The sequence below is a fragment of the Pan troglodytes genome, chromosome 13, assembly GCF_028858775.2.
Source record: "Pan troglodytes isolate AG18354 chromosome 13, NHGRI_mPanTro3-v2.0_pri, whole genome shotgun sequence".
Taxonomy (NCBI): domain Eukaryota; kingdom Metazoa; phylum Chordata; class Mammalia; order Primates; family Hominidae; genus Pan; species Pan troglodytes.
The window spans coordinates 39,444,109-39,459,698 of record NC_072411.2 but is presented as its reverse complement, the minus strand read 5'-3'; the positions used below and the strand labels follow the sequence as shown (position 1 = coordinate 39,459,698).

The window sequence follows — 15,590 nt, the reverse complement described above, 5'->3', positions numbered from 1 at the left end:
CTCCAGCAAATTAATCAAACCCAAAGAGGGAGTCATGGGAACCCCAACTTGAAGCCAGTTGGTCAGAATTTTCAGAGGCCCAGAGTTGCAACTGGTGCCTGGAGGTATGGGAGGCAGTTTTAGGTTCTGAGCTGCCAACCTGTGGGATCTGATATTATCTCCAGATAGACAGTATTAGAATTGAATTGGAGGACAACCAACTGGTATCTGCTGCTGGGTGTGTGGGGGAAAAACTCCCATACATTTGGTCACAGAAGTATTTTTCTGTATTGATGATTGGTGTTGTGGTGGTGTGTGGGCAGAGGAAAAACACAGTCAGCGTGTTTTTCCCTGCACAGAAAGGTTATCCTAAATTGTCCACACAGGTCAGGTAGTCGTAAGTGTTTTTATAAGAAGGAGTCAAAAGGTTTGCTGCAGAAGAAGAACCCAATGTGATACTGAAGCCAGATGCTATGCCACCGGATTTAAAGACACAGGAAGAGGCCATGAGCCAAGGAATGCAAGGAATGCAACTCTAGAAAGGGGAAAAGGCCAGGAAAAGCTTTCTTCCAAAGCCTCTGGAGTGAGCATGGCCCTGACTACACCTTGATTTTGACCTTCTTAAATAGTGAAACAGATTTTGAACTTCTTACTTACCTTCAGAACTGTGAGAGAATAACTGCATTGTTTTATGCCACCAAGTTTGTAGTTTTGATAAAGTAGTCATAGGGAATGAATTCACATATGTGAATTAAAATTAGTTATTCATAAGCATAATTTACAATCTGTGTTTTGTGAGCCATTATTGAGTATGTGTGATGTGCTGACACTCTGCCAGCTGTTTGTGATGATAGAGTGATGAAGTGTTCATGGTCCATCTCTCAGGGGGCACACAGCCCTCTGTGGCAGCATGGATTAGCAATAAGATAGGTAAAATAGGAGAAGTATAGGACCGAGAATGTATATCTTGCTAACAAACATTAAGCAGGCAAGCTCCTCTCCTAGTGGGTTCTAGGGGTTGGGGAGTCAGGAAAGGGCTGCCGGGCAAGACTGTCTGTGGTTTTTCAAAAAGGGTGACATTTCTAATACAAGCTCAGAAAGGTTATTAGGAGTCAACTAGAGAATTAAGTTGCAAATTAAATTAAATTAAAGTCACAGCAGGAGGAAAGTAGATAGGTACAGAAGGCAAAAGACCCCTGCCAGCAAATGGTATATATTGAGATATTCTAGAACCCAGGACTGCTGGAGTTCAGAGTGGGGTGGATGAAATATGAGGCTTCAGGGATTAAACAAGGTTAAAATCAAAACCACGGTAGATATCATCTCACTCCAGTAAAAATGGCTTTTATCTAAAAGACAGGGAATAACAGATGCTGCTGAGGATATGGAGAAAGGGGAACCCTCGTACACTGTTAGTGGGAATGTAAATTAGTATAATCATTATGAATAACAGTATGGAGTTTCCTTAAAAAACTAAAAATAGAACTACCATATTATCCAGCAATTCCAGTACTGAGTATATATTCAAGAGACATAAAGTCAATATAGCAAAGGGGTATCTATACTCCCACTATTTTCAGTAGCCAAAATATGGAATCAGTCTAAGTGTTCATCAGTGGATGAATGTATAAAGCAAATGATAATGATAGGAGGCAGACAAATCCTAGGCAGACAGGGACAGGTCCCCAGTGAAATCTGACCTTCAAGCTGAAGACAGTCCTGGGTAAATTCTCGGACCAGATTGAGAACCTCTCTGACTGTGTGCTGTGCTTTCCACCGATTGATCCCCACCCTTCACCTATTTTACATATACCTCCCCTTTCCTAATTGGTTTTCTACACTGTTGTGCCCACCTTTGAGTGGTGCCTTTGTTTTAGCCTCTTTTTGCATACTCCAATCAGTACACACGCCCCATTCTGAACACATAAAAGCCCTGGACCCAGCCACACTGAGGGAGAGATGACCTGACTTCAGGTGGGGGGCACCTTGGCATCCCATCTCTGCAGAGAGCTATTTCATCACTCAGTAACATTATTCTCTGTCCTTTTCACTCTTTGATTATCAGTGTATCCTCATTCTTCTTTGATGTGGGACAAGAACTCAGGACCCACCAAAAGTGGGGGCTGAGAGCTCAATTGCAGTGGCTACAGGATAAGCACCAGAGTACAAGCCAGGCACAGCCTGGCAGGCTGAGTAGATGGGGTATCTCCTGCAGCAAAGCTGGCAAAGGGGCCAAGAAAAATCCTGCATCAAAAATGTGGTATAGCTGGGCATGGTGGTTCATGTCTATAAACCCAGCACTTTGGGAAGCCAACAGGGGTGAATCACCTGAGGTCAGCAGTTCAAGACCAGCCAGGGCAACATGGTGAAACCCCATCTCCAGTAAAAATATAAAAATTAGCTAGGTGTGGTGGCAGATGCTTCTAATCCCAGCTACTTGGAAGGCTGAGGCATGATAATCACTTGAACGCAGGAGACAGTGGTTGCAGTGAGCCCAGATTGCACCCCTGCACTCCAGCCTGGGTGACAGAGCTAGACTCCATCTTAAAAAAAAAAGTGATACATATACACAATGGAACATTATTCAGCCACTATATAGAATGAACTCCTGTCATTTGCAGCAACATTGATTGAACTGGAGGTCATTATGTTGAGTGAAATTAGCCAAGCATAGAAGGACAGATATCACATGTCCTCACTTATATGTGGGAGCTATAAAAGGAGATGTCATAAAAATAGAGAGTAGATTGGTGATTACCAGAGGCTGGAAAAAAATAGGAGGGATGAAGAGAGGTTGATTAACGGGTACAAATACATACTTAGGAAAAAATAAAATCTGGTTTTCAATAGATCAGTAGAGTGACTCTAGTTAACATTAATCTATTGTACATTTCAAAATATCTAGAAGAGTAATTTGAATGTTTCCAGCATAAAGAAAAGATATTTAAGGTGATGAATGTTCTACTTAACCTGATATGATTATATGAGTGTTTCAAATTATCAGTTGTATGCAGAAAATATGTAAATCTTTTATAATGATTTAAAAAAGGAGGGTAAAATCATGAAGGGCTTGTATCCCATTCTAAGGGGTCTGGGCAATGGGTTGCCATTTGAGGTTTTAAAATCTACGGGAGTGATAATCAGATTTGCCTTTTGGAAAGATTCCTGTCCTTGAAACGGGAGAGAGGCTGGCCAGAAGAAGGACTGAGTGAGGACAGTGGATGGGCCACCACTGCAGCGAATCTACAATAAACATAAAGTAGCCCGAACTAAGGCAGAGCAACAGGGCTGGAGAAAAGTGGATAGAAGAGAGAAACAGCTCTAACACAGCAATATTATATGAAGTTTATATCTATGGTCATGTTAAAACAAACAAAAGTAGCAAAAGAGGCAAAATCACAACATGAAAACATAGAAACATACTCTTTATCTTGTCAATGCAAATCTCCTTAGCCCAGACACTATTATTCTTCCCCAAGTGGTGAATTGAAGAGCCTTTCAATGTCTTGGTAAATAAACATAAAGGTGTAAAGGATTTAGGCAATGAGTCATTTGGCAAGAATTTCATATAACTAGAAAGTTTCTATTTCTTTCTGGGAGAGAGGATATAATATAATTATTCAGTCCCTTCCATGAACTGGACTTATGAAGACTGTTCACAATAGGTTAATACATGTGTCCTGTCTTTGATATCCACAAATCTTTGCCAGGACACTGTATATATAAAATGCTGTCTTAGGTCAGTTGCAGTGGCTCATGCCTGTAATTCCAGCAGTTTGAGAGGCCTTGGTGGGAGGATCGCTTGAGCCCAAGAGTTTTAGACCAGCGTGGGCAACATAGGGAGACCTCAACTCTACATAAAATAAAAAATAAAAATAAAAAATTAGTCAGTAGTCCTAGATACTCAGGAGGCTGAGGCGGGAGAATCACTTGAGCCCAGGACTCTGAAGTTGCAGTGAGCTATAATCATGCTACTGTAATCTAGCCTAGGCTACAGAGGAAACTTTGTCTCAAAAATAAAGTAAAATAAAATAAAATAAAATAAAATGGTTAATTTTGAACCTAGACCTGGAATTAGAAAAAAAAAAAAGCTCTTTTAATCACCTTGATTAATAAAGATGTAATTTTCAGTCCCAAGCATGTTCTCCCAGCTCAGCCAAAATAAACTTGTTCATATAGAGTTGTAAGAGAGATATTTCAATTATGTAAAATTCAATACATACACAGCAAATCTAAACTTTCTAAATATATTAATATTAAATTCACTTTTCCAGTGATTGCAAACATGTAAATATTTATTTCTTAAATCCAAAAAGAGATTCTTTAGATTATGATGATTATTTTGCTTTGTGTTCTATCTATACCTACTTATATATTACAGTAAATTAATGAAATTATAATTGTTAAATTGCAAATGCTAAATTACATGTGGATGATATACTAATGAAAATAATTCATTGCCTACAAATCAATTATGATTTATCTGGAATCAGATAGAAAACATTATATTTTCATTTCATAATTTAATGAATGAAAGCTTATTCACATTTTTGTCACTGGATCACTTGAAAAAATCATTCCTTCTGCATTCTTCCATTGTTTCAAAAACATTGCTTATCCACTAGCAGCAATGTAATTTCATTTCCTCTATTCCCAAACTATACATCGAGTGCAAAATAGAACAAGGTTTTCTGTGCTCTTTGTGTTACACAGGTGGCTTCTCTATGGATCTGCTTTTGTTATACACAGCTGTTCTACCCAAAGGGCTGTTAAAACATGTGCATACACTGAACATACACTTCAGAACCTGTATATGGGCATATGTGTGTTGACTCTTGTCTAAACTAGCCTTTCCATTCATTCAGCCAACAGATACTGAGAGCCTGTGTGGGGCCAGAGCCTGTGATAGGTATTGGGGATGGAGAAATAAACATGATACAATCATGAATTTCAATGAACTCTCAATTTAGTAAGAGAAATAGAGATCTACATGGATTTTTTAAATAAAGTTAAATGTAGTGTTACAAAGAAACACAAGAGTGGAAGAAGGGGAAATACTTCCTGCAATGGGTAGCACCTGATCTTAACCCAGAGGATGAAGAGTCCCATGACAGGAGGAGAAAGGGCATGCCAGGTGAAGTACATCCTCATGGAAGTCCTCGAGGGTCCAGCTGAGGAGCTGCTACATAAAGAGACCAGGAAAGACTGCAAGCAGGCCCATGGCTTGGACACATTTTCGTGTCAGTATGATGGCTGATGGTTCCTGGCATGACAGATACCAGGTGGATAAGTCAAGACAGAACAGCATAACATCAGCATGTGCAGAAGACAGAAAAAGGAAAGGAAAAGACAAGACATACTTTGGAGACAAAATTACCAGAACCCGATGATTCAGTCACGTTTTCAAAAACATGTTTTGAATGTCTATGAAATTTCTGACACTATAGGTGTTGTGGATACAGCAGTTGAATATAAACAAAAGACATTTTTAATAAGTTTCCACTCTCCTGGAACTTTATAATTGACTGCAGGGAGAGACAATAAGCACTCATTTCTAAAAAGTAAATATATAATGTGTCAGTTGGTGATTAAGTGCTATGAAAAAACATAAAGACTGGCAAGGGAAATTGGAAGTGATGAGGTGGATCAATTATTAGAGGAATCAGAAAGACTTGATATGAGGGGATATTCAGCAGAGACCTGAATGAAAGGAGAGATGAAGGCAGGGCCAGGGAGAGATAAAGCTCAGTGTATTGGCATGCTGGAGTACTTTTTTGTCCTGTTCTTTGAAAAAAAAAAAAAAAACACTGATATAAGAAACATGGTTGGAAGTGGCTCACCTCAAGAATCTGAATTTTGTCATGGGATATTTTGTTGCCCAATTTAGGTAGTCCCTTCATTGGACCTATTGTCACACAGATGGAGACGACACCATGCACTTTTGCATCAGGCAGTGATGGAACTCATTAAGAGCCAATAGGGGCTGACAGAACTTAGAGACAAACTCCATTTTAAAGTTTTTTTAAAAAATAAATTGTGATTTTAATATTTCTCCTCATTGTGATACTCCAAAAGCCAAGCAGACTTGGCTGTGATTATCTATGGTTTGAGTTATCCATGGAATCCATTAGTATGGATAACTCAGAATTTATGGAGTTGTGTTCCCACAGTTATGTGTATCCAATAGGGGCCATATAGAACACATTATGCTTGATGAGGAATAATTATCCTCATGAAGAAGTCTCCCTGATGTCATTGTAGGGAATCCTGCTCATGTCTAAAATGCAAATGGGAGACAAAGTCCAAGTAAAGATTTAAAAGGGGGAAGCACTTACCATTCTTACTGGGAGATCCAGATTTAGGTCATTATCCTGTGCCTCAGTTTGCCCATGATAATAATTTTTTTTTTTTTTTTGAGACAGGGTCTTGCTCTGTCACCTACGCTAGAGTGCAGTGACACGATGTTGGCTCACTGCAACCTCCGCCTACCGAGTTCAAGTGATTCTACCACCTCAGCCTCCCAAGTAGCTGGGATTACAGGCACCTGCCACCACACCTGGCTAATTTTTGTATTTTTAGTAGAGATGGGATTTTGCCATGTTGGCCAGGCTGGTCTTGAACTCATGGCCTCAAGTGATCCACCTGCCTTGGCCTCCCAAAGTGCTAGGATTACAGGCATGAGCCACTGCACCTAACCTATAATGTAATTCTTAATAGTGAGCTAATTCATATACATATATACATATACTTAGAGGCAGGGTCTCATTCTTTCACACAGGCTGGAGTCCAGTGACACAATCATGGCTCACTGAAGCCTTGACCTCCCACAAACTCAAGTGATCCTGCCACCTCGGTCTCCCAAACAGTTGGGACCACAGATGCATGCTACCATGCCTGGCTAATTTTTTATTTTTTCTAGAGGCAAGGCCTCCCTATGTTGACCAGGCTTGTCTCAAACTCTTGGGCTCCAGCGATCCTCCCGCCTATGCCTCCCAAAGTGCTGGGATTACAGGCATAAGCCACAGTGCCATACCCCAATTCATGGATGGATATATATATACACATACACACACTAAGTCTTTATTAGTAACCATTAAAAGATTTTTTTTTCTTTGATAGACAAGTATATGTCATATCCCTAGAGGTGACACAATAAGGTATTTTCACTTGCTATTTTTTTTTAAAAAACCTTTTTTTGAAAATATATGCTGTGAAAGTAGCTTAATACAAGTGCCATAAAAGTTATGAGGCTACAGTAAATTTTGATTAAAGCACGATTTTCATCTGGTGAAAGTCTCTTAGATTCCCTAATAGCTTTTGCTATGGCATTGCAAATTGGTTGAATTACAAATGTCTCCTCTTGTTTCAAGATGTTTTCATTTCTAACCTGAAATGATTATTTTCTAAATTAAAAAACCCTCCACAAATTCATGCAAAATTACGGATGAATGACAGATAACATATAGAAAAGACGACTTGCATTTGGAATAATCTTGTCAATTCTATCTCTAAATTACATCTTAAAATTACTTCTGTATTTCTTTATTGCCACCACCCTAGTCTAACCTACCATCATGTCTTTCCTTGATTAACTACTTGAGTTTCCCAGCAGCTTCCTTCCCCCTTTTAAGTCAGTCTGTAGACAGTAGTCAAAAGTGATCTTTAAAATCTCTAAATTGGATAACATAACTTACCCCACTTCCAAGCTGATGACTGTGGTTAAATTATATTCATATTCCTTGGCTTGTCTCACAAGATTCCACATACTTCTTCAACTTCACTTCACACAGCTCTCTCCTCACTCTCTACACTCAAACCACAGGGTTTTCTTTTTATCCAAAACACCTTTCCTAGCTTTTATCTTCTGGACACCCCACTAACTAAAACAACCTTGTTATGTGCTTTGTACATCTGCCTCCTTCTTACCCTTCACATCTTAGATTTATGTCACTTCAGTGAAGGCTTCCCTAAAGTCTATCAAAAAATTTTCTATTCAGCATCCTCAGAGCTAATCAAAACTTGAAATTCTTTTTATGTGTTTGTTTTATTTCTATCCCCCTCTGGACAGTAAACTCCACAAGTTTCTGACTTCTCCTTAACTGTACACTCAAGTCATAGATGTCCAGGTACATAGCAGATGGTCAATAAAAACGTTTTGTTCAAATGAATGAATAAACCAATGCGCACATACAAGCTAAAAATCAAAGATTAGCATCACCTTAAAATGGGTCCGTTACTTTCTTGTGAGGTATTTAATGTTTCTGAAAGTCAAATCACTTAAAAAATTAATGTAGACTAATCTAGGAAGCCTATATAAAGGAATGAGAGTATTAATTTAGAAGTCATTAAATCTCATTGTATAATGATATGGGTATATCTTAAATAAAGATAGCGAGTACACTGGCAATAAAGAAGAACTATCATTTACTTAGCTTGTACGTTATAATTGAATTTGATTTTCTGGTATGACTGAGAACGTTTATTAGTACACAAAACCTTGATGACTAAGACCAAAATCTACCCATTTGTTTCTAGACTTGTTTATTCTTTTTAAAAAACTAGTAAAAAAAAAAAACAAAGAAAGAAAAACAGAGCAGGAAATTCAGAGGCTCCATTGTAATGATTGGTTTCAGCCTGTTTCACCAACTTTCACCCCAGCTGTATTTAACCTCCATTTCTTTTTCCATACACCCAGATCTTTCAAATTCTCCCAATTAAGGTTCAAAAACAGTATTTTCCCAGATTAACATCTGACAAAACTCTCTGAGATTGTCTCTTGTTTTTTCCTACAGTTTTATTCTATTAACTTGGGTATACTTATACTTTATATAGTAAAACTGTTTTTTTTTTTTTTTTTGAGACAGAGTTTTGCTCTCGTTGCCCAGGAAAGAGTGTAATGGCACAGTCTGGGCTCACTGCTACCTCTGCCTCCTGGGTTCAAGCAATTCTGCCGCAGCCTCCCAAGTAGCTGGGATTACAGGCATGCGCCACCACGCCCAGCTAATTTTGTATTTTCAGTAGAGACAGGGTTTCTCCATGTTGGTCAGGCTGGTCTCAAACTCCCGACCTCAGGTGATCTGCCTGCCTCGGCCTCTCAAAGTGCTGGGATTACAGGTGTGAGCCACCGCGCCTGGCCTTTATATAGTAAAACTTTTAAAATCAACTTTTTCATTGATTTTTTTTTCTCAACTACATTAGAAGACACTCAAGTTCTGATGCCTTCTATGTATATGGTCAGAACACGAAAAAACAGCATGGAACATATTTGTTTGTATTTGGCTTTGGCTTTCTCAGTGAAGTGGAGCAGCAGTGCTGACCACCAGTAAACAGACGGCTAATAAACAAAGGTGAATTAGAGAATGAAGTGAGTCAGGGATCCAGCACCATCACATTCCAGATAATCATTGAGATACAGATGTATGCATTTCACCTGTCCATATTTTATGAGAGACAATGTGTTATTGACAAAGGAAAATTAAAACAATTATTATAGAGCAGAGCTATTAATTCTAGACCTGAAACAAACCTCCCGAGCTGTGTGTGAGTGTTCTCATCTGTTACTCTCCATCCATCTCCTTACCAGAGCTGCTGCAGAAGGAGGGGTCAACAGGTCTTCCATTTTTATCAGAACAGGCTACTGCTCGAAAGCGCAGGCCTTCTCCACATTCTTTGCTGTCTCCTTGTACCCGCAGTCCTCGGTGAGGCTCCCTTCTGCCTTCTGGAAGAATGCAATCTGACCAGTTTCCATAAGGTTGGGATATAAATTCATCACAAGGACATAGTTCTGTCTCCACTAGAGGGTAAAGGTCAGCATCCTGGCATTTCTCCTTCTTTCTGCTTTTCCCTGTTCCAACAAGAGACATTGAGATATTAAATGCCTATCTGCTGTTTTGTTAAAAGTCACTCACACTTTTGTATTTGTAAGCTTTTAGAATATTAAATAAAATAAAGCCTTTGTTTTCTTCACTCTTTTGCCATGAAAGTAAATCCTGAGACAACGGAAACAACTCCCAGAACAACTGTGAAATTCAAGTTAATTTGAAAAAAGTAGAAAATGGTTTAATGTTTGAGAGTGGCATAAAATATTTAGAAGATGTTTGCTACAGCTAGAGAATTCCAGTTAATTTATTTAACATTTTCTCTGTAGTTTGCTGGAAAAAACATACTGATAACCCTGTCCCCATTCTCCTTGACTAACGATCGCCAGGGAACCAACGAAAGCATCCAAGTGGTTAACTCCCTCTCTTCTTAGTAGAGGTCTCTTGCAATGTGATGGACAAAGTTAAACTCATTTTGGTCTCTGCCATCAGGCAGCTCCCAAACATTTATACAAACAATAAATTGAAATAAATGATCAAGTCATACTGGATAATTTAATCAGAGAAAAAGCTCTTTCATTTTGAGAGATTCTTCTAACTTAAGTATTCTGAAATATGACTTTACCTTACGAATTCACTTTGATGGACCTGTTAGTTTTGGTCCCATCTCTGAGTAAGACAATGCAGTGTCATTTTTCACAGCTGTAAACACTTGGTAATCATGTTTAGTGGATTCTAAATCAGCCTGTAACTTGATTCAACTTTGCGTTAACACAATTCCTCTGGATTACTAAAAATTTTCCTAGATCTAATAATTCCACCTTTTGTTTTCTCATTAATGAGTCATTAGCTAGAGTCATGGCTGGTTATAAAATATATAGGCAGTTTTATTGGTCTATTTTCTGTGTTTATGTCTGTTCTGAAATGCCTGATACAAGCTGATGCCTGGGCTACTTTCTCATTGCCACATGGTTTGCATTACATACAATTCTAGAGTTGCTGACGGGATGATTGGCTCTATGGTCTGCCATGATGCTTATGTTTGCAATAAATAAGAATTTCTAAGCTGGGCATGGTGGCTCACACCTGTAATCCCAGCACTTTGGGAGGCCACTGGGGGAGGATTACTTGAGATCAGGAGTTCGAGACCAGACTGGCCAACATAGTGAAACCCCATCTCTGCTAAAAATACAAAAATTAGACAGGTGTGGTGGCACGTGCCTGTAATCCCAGCTACTCAGGAGGCAGAGGTAGGAGAATCACTTGAACTGAAGAGGTGGAGGTTGCAGTGAGCTAAGATCGCATCACTGCACTCTAGTCTGGGCGACAGAGCAAGACGCTGTCTCAAAAAAGAAAAAAAAAAAAAGAATTTCTGCAGGACCTGAAGTTGAGCTGGTAGTAGATTCAGCTACACTTCTGATAGAAGATATTCACTTGCCTCTACCATTAGGACACTAGAATAAGTTTGAAAAGCACAGCTTCCACCACAGCCATGAAAATTTACTGGCTGAGAGATAGATCAATAATTAGTGAGGGGCTCCTTCCTATTAGCATTTAGCAGGTTCAAGACCTCCCTTTTTTCAAACTTCCATAAAATATTGTTGAATCTCTCAGTCTTCATCTCTTCAGTTTCATTTCTCTTCTAAACCCACTTAACCCTGGATTCTGTCTACTTATTTCTGGAAACCACTGTTATCAAGCAACAAACAAACAACAACAAAAACAAGAAACAAAGCCAAAGCCCTGGAATATCTTTTATTCCTTATCTTTAATAATCACTCAATGATAGTTCAGAGTATTGACTACACTTTCATTCTTGAAATATTCTTTCCAAGTTCCATCGTAACATATCTTTTTGTTCCTCACCCTCACCCCATGCCCCCACCTCTCTCTTGCCATATATTATTTATTTTTACTTGGTGAACTATTCTTCTTCTCTACCTCCCTTAAACTGATGGGGTTCCCCAAGGCAACATCTTAGGTTCATCTCTCTTCTGATCCTACAACTTCACCCATTTGAAGAGTGTTAATTATCATACATATTTCTTCAATTTTAAATGACTGTCTTCATCCAAGATTTCTTGCTCAAGCTTCCAATCCATAGACTGAAAAATCTACATCTAAAGAACCAATCACACCCATTCTCTTTACATCACAATGTTTCTTTCTCCTGCGTTTCTCAATTCTATCAATATCACCAAGTTAAAAGTTGGAATGCTCTGAATTATTCTGTTGAACCCCCTACATCTGATTAATGACAAAGGTATATCACTTCAAATGCATAAAGATTCATTGCATCAGTCCATTTGTTTCCATTCCAATGGGTGTCACCCATATTTAGCCCCACCTGCAAATCTCCAGCTGAAATTACAGCAGATTCCTCCAAGATCTTGATGCCATCATACCTCACTACCTTCAATCTGTCCACCACATTGCAGTCAGAGCCAGCTTTCAAAGTACAAATCTGATCAAATCACTGGTCTACTGAAAACTCTGAAGTGGCTTACCATAGTACAGAATGAAATCCAGACTCCTCTCCTAGGGTCATCAAGGACCTATATGATTTGTGCCCATTTGTATCTGCCTCTAGCCTACATTGTACCACTCTGCCTCTAGCATGTTACGATACAGTCATAGTGAGCCTCTTTCAGATCCTAGAAATTACTCATTTTGCTTCTGGCCTTTGTATGTTTACTCCAGAAATTTCCACAATTTCTACCCTCCTTCCTTAGGCTAGCTAACGCCTACTTCTCCTTCAGATCAAAACTCATGGGTTACTCCCTCCAGAAAACCATCCTTGAACATGGAAGAGTGGTTAGAGAAATGCAATGTTGCTGGCTTTGAAGATGGAGGGAGGGGAACATGAGCCAGGGATTTGCACAGCAACTGCAAGCTTGAAAATGAAAGGAAACAATTGTCCCCTGAAGCCTCCAGAAAGAAATGCAGCCTTACCAACATCTCATCTTTATTTAGATCTGTGAAACACTACAGATCTGTAAAATAATAAATCTGTGCTGCTTTAAGCCAGCAATGTTGTGGTAATTTGTTACAACAATAGGATTTGTTTGAATACCGCTCCCAATACAACAGCTACTATAGCAGAAGCTATACTGTAATTATCTCCAGTAAAAATCTCACCATATCTCCAATTAGATTGCAAGCTCTGTTAAGTTAGGATCATGTCTACTGATTCCCTTGTGGCCATTACCAAGGACTAGCACATATAAGTGGTAAACAAAAAAAATTCATTGAATAATTGAGAAAAGGAAGTTGTGAAAAAAAGAAGAAGATAAAGATAAAGGAGAAGGAGGAAAGAGAAAAAAGAGAAAGAGAGGGAGGAGGAGAAAAAAGAAAAATAATGTTCATCTACAAGGTGACCAGAAGTTATTAGCGAACAAATATTCTGTACAAATATATGCTGCCTCTATGTTTATGATATCCTTCTTAATTATATAGCATCACTGTTTGATGAAGGATTTAAGCAAGTTAATGCAGAAATGGTTGTCACAATAAGAAACAAATTATCAGTGATCCTTTACTTTGATTATATACTAATCAAAATCAGCATTAACCTTTGGATTCAGAACAAGTTAATATTAAAAATCAATCCCAAGTACAATTCTAAAGACTTTTTCTTCCTTAAGTCAGAATATGTAGTAGTTATCTAGTTATTATAAATAAATATTTATATATTATATCTCATATAATATATATAAAACCTGGACAGGTTTACTATCTAATAAATGGAATATTTTTGGCATTCTATAAACAATTGCTTTAAATACTATTGAGTCTAAAACCTGTGATGACATAGTTTGGGTACAACATACAGAACGCTCAGTGAATTAAAGCCTGTTACAAATGGACACAAGAAAGTTAAATATCCTGTATGGCCCCATATTCAATGAAGTGGCTTGTATTTATGTTTATATGTTTCAGTGTGTATGTTTGCATTAAAGAGAGAAAGAATCACATGGCTTTGGAGTTTGAGTACAAGGCTTTCAGCAGCATTCATGTTAGAGATTGTTTATTGCATTTACTACCAAATTACTTAGAGATAACAAAATACAAGCATTAGTTTCATGACAATAAAAATAAGTCTTGAAAAGTGAAAATATTTCAATTCATTAGTGGGATTTTTTTCCAACAGTGATATTAAATGATTCATTTTACTGTTTTATTTTTTAAAAAAAAACTCATGTATTTCATGAAATTGCTAACTTGTTTTGGTGTCACGTAGACATAAAGATACACAAAGGTCAATTAGTCACCTGAAAGTACAGCAGTTAATAATTTAGAAAAGAAATTTCAAACAGTCTTTCAGTATGAGTAATTTTTAGAGTTTGCAGAAAAAATGTACAGCTATTCTTCAATATTTATATAAAAGGAACATTTTCAATAAAAGTCAAATTCATTAGAGTTTTAACAATTCATAACATAAATGGTGCTGGTTGTAAAATGAATAAATATCCTAGGATTTTCAATATTTTCCATTTTCATTATGTAGGTGTAAACTATCATGAATAAACTTTCAAGAAAAAAGAAAAAACTGGCCACTAATTAAAAATTTCCCTTTCCTCTACGGGAAATTCTCTCTCATCTCAAGTATATAAAGAGTTGCCAGAGTAATGGCTTCCGATGCGTTATGTTTGTACAGGCAAACAAAGTTTCATTCATTGGCCCCTGAACTTCAACAATTCCTGTCACATACATTCTATCTCATTGTGTTGTTTTTCTATGAGAAATTTGTTGTATCTTAGAAACAAGCAATGTTGCATAAAATCATGTCGCACAAGTTTTTGTGGAAGATAGGGCATGAAGTACAGCATTTCTTGTTTGGTGTTCTGTTTATGGTTATGCATTTCACCTACACTTACAAATGGACTCCTAGTTTGTTTGCAGAAATCCTGTTAAAGGCTCTAGCAGATTACTTAAATCCACAATGGTGATTTAAATTCAAAATGTGATCAGGTAAGCAATGCATTCAGACAAAAGGGTCTTGAAACCAACAGAATTAGCCCTTCAACTGCTCATGAGAACAAATGGTCATCTGTGCTTAATTCTTCAATGTCAACACCAATTTCATTATCTCAGTGATTACTCAGGCATTTTCCTTTGGTTCTTCATTTTCTGCTTATACAAACACATAAGAAGTTAAGAGAAGTTGTGGCATATTTATCTAGGCACGTAGTAAAATACACTATTGCATCAATTATTTGCATACTGCAGGCAAAAATTGCCCCAGGAATTCAATTAAACAATTAGTTGCTTTAATTCCCATTAAATTTTTGCAGCTGAAAACAGAACTCATAATTAATAATATACCACAAAAGCGGAATCAGTATATGTAATTTGATTTTTGCCTTACACTAGTAAAATTTTAAAATGTCAAATTGCTTATAAGATAATGGCAAAAGACAATGATGTCAGTTAGATCTGTTTTTGATAATCTTCCCAAACCAGTGATTGCCTTCAAGCTCACTGAGATCCTGGCATGATAGCACATGACAAACTTTGCCATTACCTACTCAAAAGAAGTTGGTGAATAAAATGCCTTTTATGACTACAAAGATTATAAAACTATATAGAGAGGAACTTGATAGCTATAAAACAGTTCACATCTTTCATTCATTTTGGAAACATTAATTGAGTACATGTTACGTACCAGGCATTGTTCTGAGTTTGAGGATATGTATTAACGAATGGAGAGAGAGGAAGAGACCTGATGCAAATTCCTGTCCTTTGGACCTCATATTCTACACAAAAGATCCAGAGATGTTCAGCTTGCCTGAT

General features: G+C 37.7%; 1 protein-coding gene across 2 annotated transcripts in view; it reads right to left on the bottom strand.

Moving 5' to 3' along the window:
• Nucleotides 1–15,590, bottom strand: part of THSD7B (thrombospondin type 1 domain containing 7B) — a 908,985-nt gene that overhangs the window by 257,331 nt on the left and 636,064 nt on the right. For both annotated transcript variants that reach the window (XM_054679008.1, XM_009443389.3), the window contains exon 14: nt 9,560–9,823. In XM_054679008.1, coding sequence (XP_054534983.1) covers nt 9,560–9,823 — 264 coding nt within the window. The remainder of the gene's footprint in view (nt 1–9,559; nt 9,824–15,590) is intronic.